Below are 13,520 nucleotides of genomic sequence, written 5' to 3'. Positions count from 1 at the left end.
TTTCAGCATCTCGATTTAGCAGCCACGTTGAGGCACTTAGAGAAATTTCCTCCTAATGCTTTGCATTTATGCTAGAAGAAGAAGGAAAAAAACTCTCTCAAAAGATCTATGGTGCACAGGACCCTCTTTTTTAAAATTTCACTATTACAAATGGAACAACATAAAATCTTGGAATAAATAGATGCAGTTCAGTCACAAGGATGTAACACGTGGAGGAAGAACCCATCGAACCTTTTTCTAGACAAGGAAGAAAAACAGATACAGATCTCTCATCATGAAAGCAACAAATTTACAAAGAATCTTCATACAGAGTAATAAATATCAAGACTTTCCACATAGCCATTATGTATCCTATAAAAATGAAAGCTGATTTTTTTTCTAGCCACTACTGTAGTTAGAGCGAATACCAATTTAAATTGTATTCACTTGGTATCAATGTATTTTAACAGAGAATATCATAAACCTGCCTACCTTCACAGACAATATATCTCCAGGCTTTTACAGCAAATCTGGAAAATGTCACACTAATATTTTTAGCATTTTCCTGCTCTCTCTTTCCTCTTCCCTGTAGTTTGCTTGGCCTCTCTTCACCTTTTGTGAATGCAAAGGCTGATTTCATTGCCTCCAGCCAGATAATCTCCGCGATGTGTGCCCAGCTGCCGCGTGGACCTCGGTGCTCAAGGCTTTCCCTTTGCCACACGCACTCAGAAAGATAGCTGCTACCTGGCTGCATTCGGTACTCTCAACATCTGTGGAGAAATAAGCTAAGCCCTCCATCACTTCACTTACAAATCATCTCTGATTGCTGGCTAACAGAACAGAACAAGCGATGCCCCAATCCCGTGTTTCCTAGGCCTTTTTTAATCACCTCAGCAAATCCTTCCCTTAATCAAAACACAGCATGTAGAAGTTTGAAGGGCAATGCGCTTTCCTCCATTTCATTTACTAGAAAGCTATGCACTACAGTTGCAAAGGACAGTATGAAATAAACCAGCTCTCATGTCACAGAGGAACCAAACCAGGTATTTTTTCCCAATTTTTCATTCATGTCTGCACAAGTTTTGGTAGCTCAGATCGTATAGGGTACATCTGTTAATGCAAAGGACACAGCTCTCTCTTCAACCCATGCTCATAGCTTAGGGCTTTGAAGGAAGTCTTTTTGGACAGGAATCTATTCTACTGCCATTTAATAACACTAATCAATGCCTACTGAGAAAAAAATACATTCTCCTCACTGGCAGAAACCAAGAAAAAATGAGACAAGGAGGGGTAGTTGTCAGGTGTGGTCTCATTTACCAAAGCGGTAGGCCTTCCTTGGCTAACTCCCAGGTAGCCGAGTTGCACAAACTCTCTGATCCTCTCATCGGTTAGTCAAGATGGGGGAGCATCACCACCTTGCAACCTGACTATTATAATCTTCAGTAACAGCTATTTCTCCTGCCTCTTCCCTTGGCCACTGGTGAGCTCTCTGCTCCCGCAGCAGCCGCCGCTCCTCTCGCCTCTTTAGCCGGTTCTTCTGATGCTCCTCTTGCTTGGAGTACTGGAAGCGCTGCAGGAACAGGTCCTTTGCGTATTCGTATAGCTGCACGTCCAAGAAATTCAGCTCCTCTATCCGTTGCCGCACATCCTCACCAATGTCCACATTGGAGGCCCGCGTAACGTTGAATTGGGTGAAAGGTGAAATGAATTTCAGGTTGAATGTCCTCTCAAAGAGATACTGCGTTTTCCTCTGAAATTCTGTAAGCCCGAAGAAGGCCATGTTTTTCAGATTGTTCTTGGCGCTTTGGAGAAGAATCGTATTTCTTTCACTCTCATTCATAAAAGTCAAGTTGTAGCATCCCACCAGGCTGAGGTCTGCCAGCATGCGCACCTGGCGGTTGTTGGCCAGGTTGTAGCTACAATCCATGAATTCCTGTAAACTGACTCCAGACCAGTCATCTCCTTCGTAACAGGTAGGCAGCTCGTCTGGTGTTGGGCTTCGTCCATCGCACATATGAAGGGAAGTTTTCCACGTCGCACCCCTCTGGACATGCTTCCATTCACTCAAGTACCGTGACACCGGATCCCTCAGCATCGTGATGTAATAGAAGTTCCTGAAACATATTATTAAACACAGTTTTAAGATTCAGTGGATTTCACTTTTTTATTCTCCAATAAAATGATTACCAGCCACCGCCACCACCCCCTTCACTTCTTCCAGTGTAATGTAGGCACTTCAGGTGACTACTTCTGAGACAGTAAAAAGCTTAAAGCTTCATAAATACTGTGAATAAAATACAAGGTAAATTGGGAGAAAGAGAGAGAGATGAAAGGAAATAAGCAGCTATCAGAGAAACGGAATTACTTTGATCTATCAACTGTTCAGTGGTAGTTACTTTATGTAGAAGCCAATTAACTGAAGTGTACTCCTCTCTACTTTGACATGCTAACCCTAAGTAATATCAGAAACAGCGGGAATAGAGATTTATATCATCTTGCCACTTCTCTTCTGGACTGAGGCAAGCATGTTTCACAAGATAATCCATACAGCACTTGGTCAGAATACAAGAGAAGCATGAGCAATTTCATGTGGATGCTGCAAGTGCTAAAAATAACACCATGTAGAAGACTGGCATGAGCCACCTACGTAAGAAGAACCCTATTATTAAATGGGTTTGAGTGAAGATAATGAGAGACCCAAAATCCCTTCATATGACTTAATTTTAGACAAGTGCTTGATTGAAATTAGTTATAATTGTGTAGTACAAAAGCATTTGTTGATATAAAGATTATCATTATTCAACCTCACCTGTCAAGAATACAAAAGAGACACCAAGAAATATTGATTTGAAATAGAGCAAATAACTGCAGAACTCACATAATCAGTTCATCTTTTAGCTATGGAATTCAGTTTGTACATCTATTTATGGCAATTTGAAATGGACTGCAATTGAGTATGCTTCAAGCAGGCTTTCACAGATTGAGGCTTTTGACTGAGAAATGTTTTATTCAATAACAACTCACCTGAATTACAGGGTGATATCATAAAGACAACGCAAAAAAAAAATACTTATGATTTCTGTCAGCTAGAATAACCAGCAGAAGATTCATGACTAAAATTAACACATGGTCTGTAACAAAAATAGGCTCGTGAGTTTGCGTGACTCATCTGACTGCAAACAATACATTAATAAATCATGAGTCCCAAGATTTCTTAAGAAAAGTCCGATCTTAGTTGCCTTTCTTGAGCCTAGAAAAGGATGAAGCAAGTAAGCAGGAGGCAAGCTTCCTGAAGACAAGTTACCCTGTAAACAAACCAACACTTCGTGAGGGCCACCTCATGCATGAGCTAACTCCAGTTAAATGAAAAATATCAAAATTGGTCCGAGACAATTACCTTTCTTTTTCAGATATCACCCATTTTCTGCCACTAAAGATTCCCCGTGACTTCTCCATAAACCTCAGGTTTGTCATAAAAATAGGTATTTCCCCACGTATTCCTAAAAATGCATATATATTCCCCAGTGCAGACAAAGCAAAAGGAAACAGGGCTGAATGCTTTGTCCTTATTCATTCTGAGTTCTCCACATACGGGATCTATAATATATTTTCTGGAATAAGGTTGTGAGGCCAAACTACGGACTATGTTCTGCTGCAGGGTCATATATATGTAATGGATATATACTATCTAATGGAAACAGCTGTTTGAAGAATTATTTCACAGCAGAAGGGTACAGGTGTAAGGATATAAACTAGGGAGTGCCATGGATGTATTTTCATTACCACTTGCATTGGAAGCCATGATTTGTGTTAGCATCAGATGATACTCTGAAGGATGACGTTTCCAAAATCATTTGGAGCTTGGGTTTTCTGGCTGCCGCTCACACATGACCAAACTGCACTTCAGCTGTTTTGATCCACTTCATTTACTTAAACAGCCCACATCAACAGTGAACCCAAGGATCATGCAACCATTCATAGACAGATATTTCTAAAATCCCTCTTCTACTCCTGCAGAGCAGGAATTACCAGAAATCCTCCTGTGTGTTCTGCAGTACAGTCCCACTACGAAAAGTACTGGCTTTAAGCACCTCAAGAACAGCTTTCCCTTCTCAAATTGGATGCTCATCTCATCTTGGCTCTACCTTGCGTGTATGAGAGCACATTAAGAATTGCTTTCCAACTAACAGGACAAAAAGGGGACACATTTCACTAGTGTTGTGCAGATAAAGCAACCCAACTCTCAAACACCCATCAGCTCTGAGCATAAGACACTGTTGTTGCAACATCCAGCAGGCACTGATAGGGTTGTGACAGAAAATGATTGAAGCTCCAAGGGAACAGAAATGAAAAAAAATGGACAAAGATTCAGAGGCAGTTGCCAACATCTACATCGACAGAGACGTGGCATTGGCTTAGTCCTTGTATTGCTGCCCCTCCCCTCTTCGGATAATTTTGGATGTTGATACGTGGTAACAGATGGGTTTAAAAGTTGCTCTTGACAATTATTTATACCTCTAATAATAGTTCTGTCTTTCCTCACCCGTCTCCAGCAGTCCCAGTCAGGCATGACTCAGAGCAACAACAATTAACAAAAATACCTCCTTTGCATCAATCATTTCCATTTCATCCCTGGATATGTAAATGTGTTTGATGTGCAATAAACAGGAGTACAAAGCAAATGCAGGGAAATGAGAACAGCATGTCTTTGTATAACATCCGCAGCTTCCCTTACGCAGACTGGGCAAGAAACTTTCGCCAGTCTGTTGCTGCTCCTCCTTGTGACTACCTGGCTTCTGCATCTGTTTTTGCTATCCGCATTAATTTGCTTCTGGTTTGTACATCTTTCAGAGTGTTGCCTTCTTGTGTTATCAACTGAATGGCTTCTTCATCTGGCAGACAACCTTTAACAGCAGCCTGATACACATTTAGTTTCCAAGACACTAATAACTCAAGAGTGCAGCCATCCCTGCTGCACTCACAGTTTACAACCTTCTGTTTAACCTTCTGTTCATGACCCTCCATCACCCTTTTAACCCATCCGAGGCTGGCAGACCTTAAGATTTCTTCCACCTGATCGTGTCCAGATGACACTGTTACAAAGCTAGGCAGAGGACTGGGGGATGCTGCGCAGCAGTCGTGGCGCCAATTTTTCTTCCAGGGAAAAGGATGTCATGTCTCTAGAATAATGTTATAAGTAAAAATACATACGTCACGCATATTTGTTTTAGTTGGAAAATCATAAAAATTGTCTTAGGAAGCTGTTTTCAAATGTTGACATTTATGGATTAAATATAGCAGCATTTCAGAGCTCTCAGTGCCTAACACACAGTGTGCGATCACACTAGGAATGGCTGAGGAGTCAGCTCACAATAAAGACAAAAAGTAGTTCATAAAAATATGAAACTGGGGACAGCCTTCAGTCTCTCCTTTCGTCACTGTTCAGTAAAAGAGCATCAAGTCAGCTATGTGCTGAACATGCCTGAGCCGCTCTGAATACAGATGTGCACTTGTTCTTGTCGGTGTAAATGACCCCCTTGCATCGCCCATGCTCGTGCTTACGTGGCTATGTTAAACTCCACAGCTACCCACTGTGGGAAATACTCAGCAAAGAATTAAGTAATAACTTCTGTTACCCTGTTTGACAAAGCAAACTCATCACAGACTTACTGGTTTCATTTTAATGGACTCCCATCATCGATTACTCAAACTGCTGTCACAGACAGCCTCAGTGCTTAAAGGCTAGCCAAGCAGAATACACTGGCACATCAGTGAGAAGATGCTTTACACAAAACATTCCAAATTAATTAAAAACCATACAAATTACATCTATATCTATCTATATCTATACCTATATCTAGATCAGCGTGTGCATGTATATGTGTGTGTGTAAAAATCTACATGGGAATGTGGCCATAAGCTGCAGTTGTCAATGAAAGAAAAATCATAGTAAATGCATGGTGTGTATTTGCCAACATATCTTGTGACTGTCTATATAAACATGTAGACATGTACCAACACTTTAGATTACATTTCAAGCAATCCTTATAACAACACCAGCCCACTAGTCACGACGTTAGCTCCTCCTGAAAGGAAACTTCATACAACTTCCCCGGGTTAAACAATCGCTTTTTGAGCATAACGTTAAATTAATGAGTTATTGAAGTCACCACTATGGGATGGTTGATTTTTTGGACAGATGCTAAGCATCGTGATGGTCAGGCTCAGTAATCCATGCAAGGTCCCAAACCAGCACCGATGTGAAGCGTGGGCTGCATGCTACTGTTTACACTAGAGTTAAAAAGCACTTGGGAATTCAGAAGGTTCTCGTCCCACCGGCATGAAATCCAGTCTCTTCATTAGCATCAGGCAAAGAAAACCTTTAATTAATAGAACAGCTAAAAAGAGCTTCTAAGTTATAACCTAAGAACATGTATTTCTTTCACATTATAAGGTATTTTAATATAAATACTCTAATCTTACATTAATCCTTCAATAGCATTGCTCTGGTTTAGAAATTAATTTCAGAGGAGCAGACTCTGATGTTAGCGGAGGTGATCCCAAACCAGGGCATTTTGCCTCTTCTATCACCATGGAACAGACGTCCCAGCTGAGGGAGATTTACTAAATATGGGAAGGATCACTGCACATCAAGAACACAAACATCCTGTAGGGCCTCCTGGGGAAGAAGGATGAATGGCATTTTCTCTGTCGCTCCCGCTCTCGTGTGGAGCAGCTGGCACCAGGAGAGCTCACGCAGCTCTCTCGAAGGCTGAGAGAGGAGAAAAAACAAGCTAGTCCCTCTTCTTTCAAAGCGTGAGGCAGGACCTTACATGCAGAGAGTGATGAGCTTCATAAAAGGAGAACAGCGCACTCATAGCAGCTGATGCAGAGACGGAGGAATATTTGAGGTGGAGAAAAAGAGTCACTGGAGAATATTTTGGAAGACACTAACAGACAGAAAAAGAAGAACCAAGATGACTGAAAAACCCAGGTGCATCACAAAACCATCCACATTCTGGTTCTTCCTGGTAGCAGGGAAAATAAAAGCCCTGGTCAAGTTTATGACCCAAGTTGAGACAAGAAGTTAGCAGCTTTAATCCTGGAAGTGAGTGTGCTCCTGACGAAAGGTCTGAAATACCTAGCAAGAGCCAGCCTGGCAGCACGGTTCTGCTAACGACAGAGGCTGCGGCAAGATGAAGGGTTAAGAAGGATCTGCATAATGTGAACAAAAGCCTTATGCTTCCCAGTTTTATCCTGAAGTCCAAGTTCTCAGAGGCAGTAACAGAGTTAAGCACCGATCAGCAACCTCTCTTCAGGCAAAGTATCATCAGTATGGGTAATGGTGAAGAGAAGAGGGTAAACAAATGAAACAAAAATAAGGATAATGCAATACATGAACAATTAGGCAATAAGAGCATGCAACAAGGATGGTGGGGGGAGGCAGAAAGCAAAGAAACATTGTTAGGCTGATCCAAACTGGTCAAAGTCATCCTAGCGTGATGCGGATGTATCAGCTCATGGCTGGCAGCGTTATTGTGCAGAGTGTCACTGCATCTATGCTGTGCTTAATTTACAGATAACCTGCCCAACGTAACAAGAACTGACTGTATACTTCTTATTCAGAACAACAGTACTGTAGAGAGAAAGCTAGGAAACAGTGCACAAACTATATGCATGTCCATTCGGCTGCAGGAAGCATCATACAGCTTATCCACCAAGCCAGACAGACCAACACTAGCTAGCCCACAAACTTTTGCGAAGATGATGTCGCAACAGCACATAGGTTTCTTAAGCTTAGCATCTGTCACAGGATGCTAGACCACTGTGATGGGAATGGTTTTCTAAGACATCCTTTACAAAAGTTTGTGACCTTAATATTATTAGCTGTCCTCTCAGTTTTTCATGCGTTTCTTTACAAGTCTTTTACTGAAAGAACAGCAGTCACCATTAAGAAGTCAACATTTATCCAGTCTTATCACATACATCACCCATTCAGCATGCAGGAAAAACAGTTAATTGGCTGTTTTTTCAGAGGATCTGAGCACCCACCACTTCTGCTGTTTTTAACTGCGATGATCTGAGCACCCACCACTTCCGCTGTTTTTAACTGCGACGATGGCACTGTGCTTACTTAAAGCAGTGGCTGTATTGTCCTATATGCACTCAGTTACTCCACATTAGAGAATTTGTCATTGACTTCAACAGAGTTAAACAAAAAAATTATGACTTGCACTTTGAGGTACAAAATTATTAAGTTTTACATGTGTCTCATTATTCCCCTGGGATTTTGTCCCGTGGCTTTGAATTTTACCCAGAAAACATGGTCTGCTGATTCAGTTAGCAAAAGGAGGCTCCCAGAGCCATTAGAGTGCCCTTACCTGCCAGCACAGGTAACAGCACTCTATTACCCCCTTCATAAAACATCCTAGCCCCTTTTGAAATATCCTTTTCATGGCATTGTTCCCATTGAAAAGAGCTTGTGAAGGTTGCTTCTCACGGTTAGGAACATGAGACTCATTCCCAGACAAAACCTGGTCTTGGTTTACTTACAACCAGTTGTTCTTGGGTTAACACTGCAAATACATTAAGAGGATTTATAAATGGAACATCAGAGAAGGGGAAATGGCATTTAAGTTGGAGATCAGAGAGCAATCACACCTCTCAGATTTCATTTTACGAAGCTGAACTAGTTGTTATTGTCTCTTCAATAGACAAGCTAGAAGTGACCGTGCTGCAGTCCCCCAAAACCCTTGGGTCACGCTTAGATCACTTCACTCAGAGATGCACCCTGAGTTTTCCAACATCTCAGCTTTCCATGTTAACTTTTGATAGGAGGCTCATGAAAGTAAGACATGCTGGAAGCTCCTGAGATTGGTTCTGTTTTTTTGACCATCCAAGCAGTCCTTTCCTGGCATTTGAACTTGCACGACTTCACATTTCACTATACATGGCTAGAATCGGGCAAATTTCACATGAGGCCTTGTACAATAAACACTTCTTATCTCCACTGGCAATGTATTCTCTGATACACCCTCACGTTGCATTCCTTTTTTTATGGGGCCGCAGAAGTCTGGAAACTCATACTCACTGTGTTACTGGCTAATATACAGAGGTCTTTCCGCTCTCCCCGTTTCAGCTGATAAGCACTCAACTGATGGAGGAAATCTGTTTCTGCTGGTCTCAAACACATGATCTTGCACTTTGCTAGATGCTACCAAACTTCATTCCACCTCTTCTCCTGAAATCCTTAAGGTCATTAAGCAAATTCCATTAACATACTTCAGCTTTTTGTGCCAACATCGTTAATGAAAATATGAAATAGGATCAGAACTAAGACCAGCCCTGAGGAAATTAATTAATAGCTTTCTTTTCACCAGATAGCTCCTCTTTCAGCACATCCCATTTTGTTACCAACTTCTTGTCCACCAGAAAATTCTTATGCTCATCCTCCTGTTTTCTGTCTTGTATAATAACTTCGCAGATGCCGCTCTATCAAATACTTTATTGAAGGTAAATTTCCCTTCTTCTATCAGAGACAGATGCTGGGTATTTACGTGTCTCAGCCCAAAGGCGGCCCCAGCTTTGCTGCATGTGAGGACACAGCAGTTAAGATGGGGAAATGACAATTTATTTAAGAGCAAAGCAGTCTGGAATAGAAATGTACAGATTAGGCGATTTGATGGAAAAACAAATCTGCCGCTTTCCATCAAACAACCTTGATACAAATTGTAAATCATTTCTTGATGAGACACAAATCTAAGAAAGTTCCCTCCAGAGATTTTTGTTCTTTGCCTAAATTATATCAAGTTCAGTTGTTCTAAGTGCTCTTTAAATTGCTGAAAGGAGTGAAGTAGCAAGAGCCTTGCTGAAAGAAATATAAATATAAATGCAATAATAAATAAAAAAATAAGAATTTGGTTGTTCTATCAAGCACACGCATAATAAAAACCTTGTACTTTGTAAGAAACAGTGTGTGAGCACACACAGGAGGAAATACTATTCAAAAGCAATAGATACACAGTGTCTTACAAGATTCTTTAAAGATACTGTATGCAAGACCTTTGTGCCAGAGAGAAAAATAAATCCTTTGTGGCCAGCGCTAGCAAAGGAGGAATCCATTGCTCACATCGCCCCCATTCTATCTCATCCCTGTTGTGGACAGATCATTGCTGTGTCTCAAAAGAACCGCACAAATCTGGGGGACGTGACATCTTTACTCAAAAATGTCGTTTCTCCTGTCTCTGCCTTTGCTATGCCACTGCACAGAAGGGAACATGAAACGAGGATGTATTTGCACTACTGTATTACCTGCCTCCTCCCAGAGCTGCCCCTAGCCCCAGCCTGGGGAGGAAGTACTGAACTTGCCTTTCTCAGAGAGATGTTATGAGTACAGTGGAGACAAGCTAAGGGGATGACCCACAGCATCAAGCGGCAGCAGAAAACAAGGGCTGGCCAGAGAAAAGAAAGGTGATGACAAGCAAGGGACAAAAGAGGAGCAAACCTGGAGACAGTGCAGCAAGAGGGACCCGCATTTTGAGCTTGTTTTGCCAACTTAGCTTCCAAGGGTTACAGAAACCAGGTTGGGAAGGGACCCTCCTGGTCAAGTCTGATGCCTATAATCACAGGTAACGGTTTAGCACAATAGGATTCATAAAATATCCCTTATGAACACCGGACACGCCACAAAACCTTCCTCACTACCAGGTTGCAGTCTCTGAGCAGCTGCCAGCAAGGTTAGAGCAAGTCCTTGTTTCAGGAGGAGTCTCCTTGGAGCAGGTTACTGCCTGGGCGACGGAGCATGCAGCTCCAGCTGCCCTCAGCACGCACTCCTCCAGCTCTGATGCAAAGAGATGGGGACGCAGAATTCCCACCTATTTAGTAACCTAAACAACATAAGGCCTTTTGTAATGGTTATAAAGAAAAAAAACTACATACTTTCACGCAGAATTGTGAGAGATCTGTTAGCGCAAGAGTCCTGGCTGCCTACAAGAATACACCTGATTGGGAAAATTCCATTTCAAAGAACCCCTGAAAAGACAAATAAAATGTAGCCAGACCCTTAAATCTTCTGACATTTATATTCCTTCAGTCAGATTTTGTTAGGTATGAAACAGACCAAAAATATTTATGTTAAATTCAACTGCAATGTTTACTTTCATCCTCTTCCTTGTTTTTGAAGGAGCTGTTGCTATCCCATTTTATTCTCTGGCTAGGTAAAACAAGCAGCATAGGTATCACCACTGTTCCTCTATAGCTGGCTTCACTGGAAACCAGTTTGTGCCGCAAGTGGCATGTACCGAGGCTCCCTCCCTAACTGAGCTGTCTCTGATTTCCAACTAATAGCTCAGTTGCAGATGCTCTCTTCCAAATCTGGGATGCTCAGATGAAAGTTCTGGGGGATTTTTCACTGCAATGCATTTTTGAATCAGTACAGTAATTCTGCTCAATTAATAAAGTAATTAACAATAAAAAGGCCCAGTAATTGAAATCCCTTTGAAAGTACATCAATTTATTCTCTCTAAGCTTTGCCTCAAGTCTTTATTAATTCTGACATCAAGCATAATGACCATAAATTATAAATGATCATCACAAAATCCAGGCATCACAACCATTTTCTTGTCCTACATGCTGAGTTTCTAAAACATCTAGGTTTGGTCATAACTTTTGAGATTTGCCTCCCATAAGGTAAACAATTTGACAATATGGATATTAAAGAATTTCATGTGATTCTACTAATGGAAACATTGTTGGAGTAGTCTTTCCTATTCATTTATTGAAACAATTCACAAAAGCTAAGAAAATTGTTCAGTAAGACAAAAATGCAAACTTTGTTTCTCCTCACATTCCTCTTCTTGTGAAGTAACTGTACAGTTCTTCCTGTAAGACATTAAGTAAGCAGATGATGGGGTATTTCAGTTGAATACTTACAAGACAAGACAACTGACTTCCCATTTTACACTGCACATTCTGTTTCCACTAAAGTTCTTGATAGGATCTACTCAAACCCAGAAATGTTTGCTATGTGAATAATACAACTCAAAGCTACAAGCAAAATTACTGTCTTCCCCCTCCACTGACCTAACAGATTTCTTTCCACGGCGGTTTAGAGTAGGGGTGTGTCTGTATTATATATACAATCTCCACAAGGGGGCCCTCTTATCTTCTCCAAATCTTGGCAAAAGCTTAACTTGCTTTCCAAAATTTGTTATAAAGCATTTGTCTACAGATACTATGGTATCTTAGAAAAAAGTTTTTACCAACTAGAATTTAGTTTATGATAGAATTTTATACAACAAAAACTGTAAGTCGAAAGGGAATAAGTTTTTATGTACAATTTCCATTATATACCTGGCATGCAGAGAACTTTGATAAAGCTTTTCCAGGTTTACTACTTGCAATAACCAGCCAAAACGAAACCTTTTGCATACACATGCGTGCACACACACACAGAGTCAGCTCACACCACCATGGCGAGGCAGCCTCCAGGACGCAGGCTGGCTCTATGTTATACTGTAATTTGTGGGGTAAGCCCAAAGAAAGCCACTGTTAGTGATTTCAGCTGTGTGTGAATGCACCCCCTAGGCACAAAAGTTAAGGTACAAATGGTATTAAAGTTGTTTGCACTGTCCTCTCAACTCCCAGCAGATATGGAAAACAAATCTATTTTGGGATACCTTGTTATTTGCTTTAATATTCTGAATGTTTTATGGAGACAGTGTTATATGTCCTCACCTTCTTAACTCAATTGTAGCTCTGTGAGGTTTCTATTATTTACCATCCCTTTGACCTTGGAATACCTGACACAAATTGGACCATCTCCTCCTTCTGACCTCAAACCTTAACGAATCAAGCCTATGAAGCACATGCCAGGCTGTGCACTGTGCTGTACCACTATCGGCTGACGGTGCTATGCTCTGAGAAAGAAGGTAATAAATAAGATGAAATAAAGAAGCCTAGGCTTCTAACCTCCAGCTTTTATGAGGGATTCCTTACCTTTCAGGAAAACTAGCAAGCGATTATGTGAATTCAGCCTTGCTGATTCAGCACAAACCCACCAATCTGCTACCTCGTTCGAGTAAATCTCTGCACCTTGATCTGCAGCACAAACTTCAAGCAGTTTCCACGATCGCTCAGCAATACTGTCATACACTATGGTCATGTTTAACCGATTCCGATGACAGAGTTCAGGCTGCTGCAATACTTGTGCATTCAGGTAAAATAAAATACCCAAGGTGTTGTGCTGATGGGACTCCATATGAATTACTGGCTGCAGCAAGTCATCGGGGATGCCTTTGGCTTTGCAACCCTCCTCCGGAATGGACAGATCCTAATCCATGAAGCACATCTGTAGAGTGGAGGAAAAGCACTTCCCAATCCCTTCAGGCCATGAACTGACTACCTGAAGCATGACATTTGATTTTAGCCTTATTATCTCAACTCATTTATATATAAATGGTGTTAGGGTCCATGAAGCCATCCAGCCCTTACTAAAATCCAGCCACAGTCTCTGAGCTGATGTTCCCACTCTTCTTCCTTTT

At 41.3% G+C, this 13,520-nt stretch overlaps 1 protein-coding gene across 1 annotated transcript; it reads right to left on the bottom strand.

The window, feature by feature from the left end:
* Positions 1-1,037: 1,037 nt before the first annotated feature.
* Positions 1,038-13,141, bottom strand: HS6ST3 (heparan sulfate 6-O-sulfotransferase 3). The gene is made up of 2 exons (XM_009333358.1): positions 13,038-13,141; positions 1,038-2,093 (listed from the first exon to the last, which is right to left on the bottom strand). Exons 1-2 carry the CDS (start codon positions 13,139-13,141, stop codon positions 1,388-1,390), a joined length of 810 nt encoding a protein of 269 aa, XP_009331633.1. The 3' UTR covers positions 1,038-1,387.
* Positions 13,142-13,520: the final 379 nt, after the last annotated feature.

This window comes from Pygoscelis adeliae, unplaced genomic scaffold, assembly GCF_000699105.1.
Source record: "Pygoscelis adeliae isolate BGI_AS28 unplaced genomic scaffold, ASM69910v1 Scaffold48, whole genome shotgun sequence".
NCBI lineage: Eukaryota > Metazoa > Chordata > Aves > Sphenisciformes > Spheniscidae > Pygoscelis > Pygoscelis adeliae.
Note: the sequence above shows the minus strand (reverse complement) of the source record. Positions and strands in the feature narration are given on the sequence as shown.

Excerpts from the sequence above, each read along its gene's own strand:
- HS6ST3 (XM_009333358.1), bottom strand. The coding sequence starts at position 13,141 with ATGACCATAGTGTATGACAGTATTGCTGAGCGATCGTGGAAACTGCTT. Across the intron at positions 2,094-13,037 it reads TCGAACGAGGTAGCAGATTG|GAACTTCTATTACATCACGA; the intron begins GTGGGTTTGTGC and ends AATATGTTTCAG.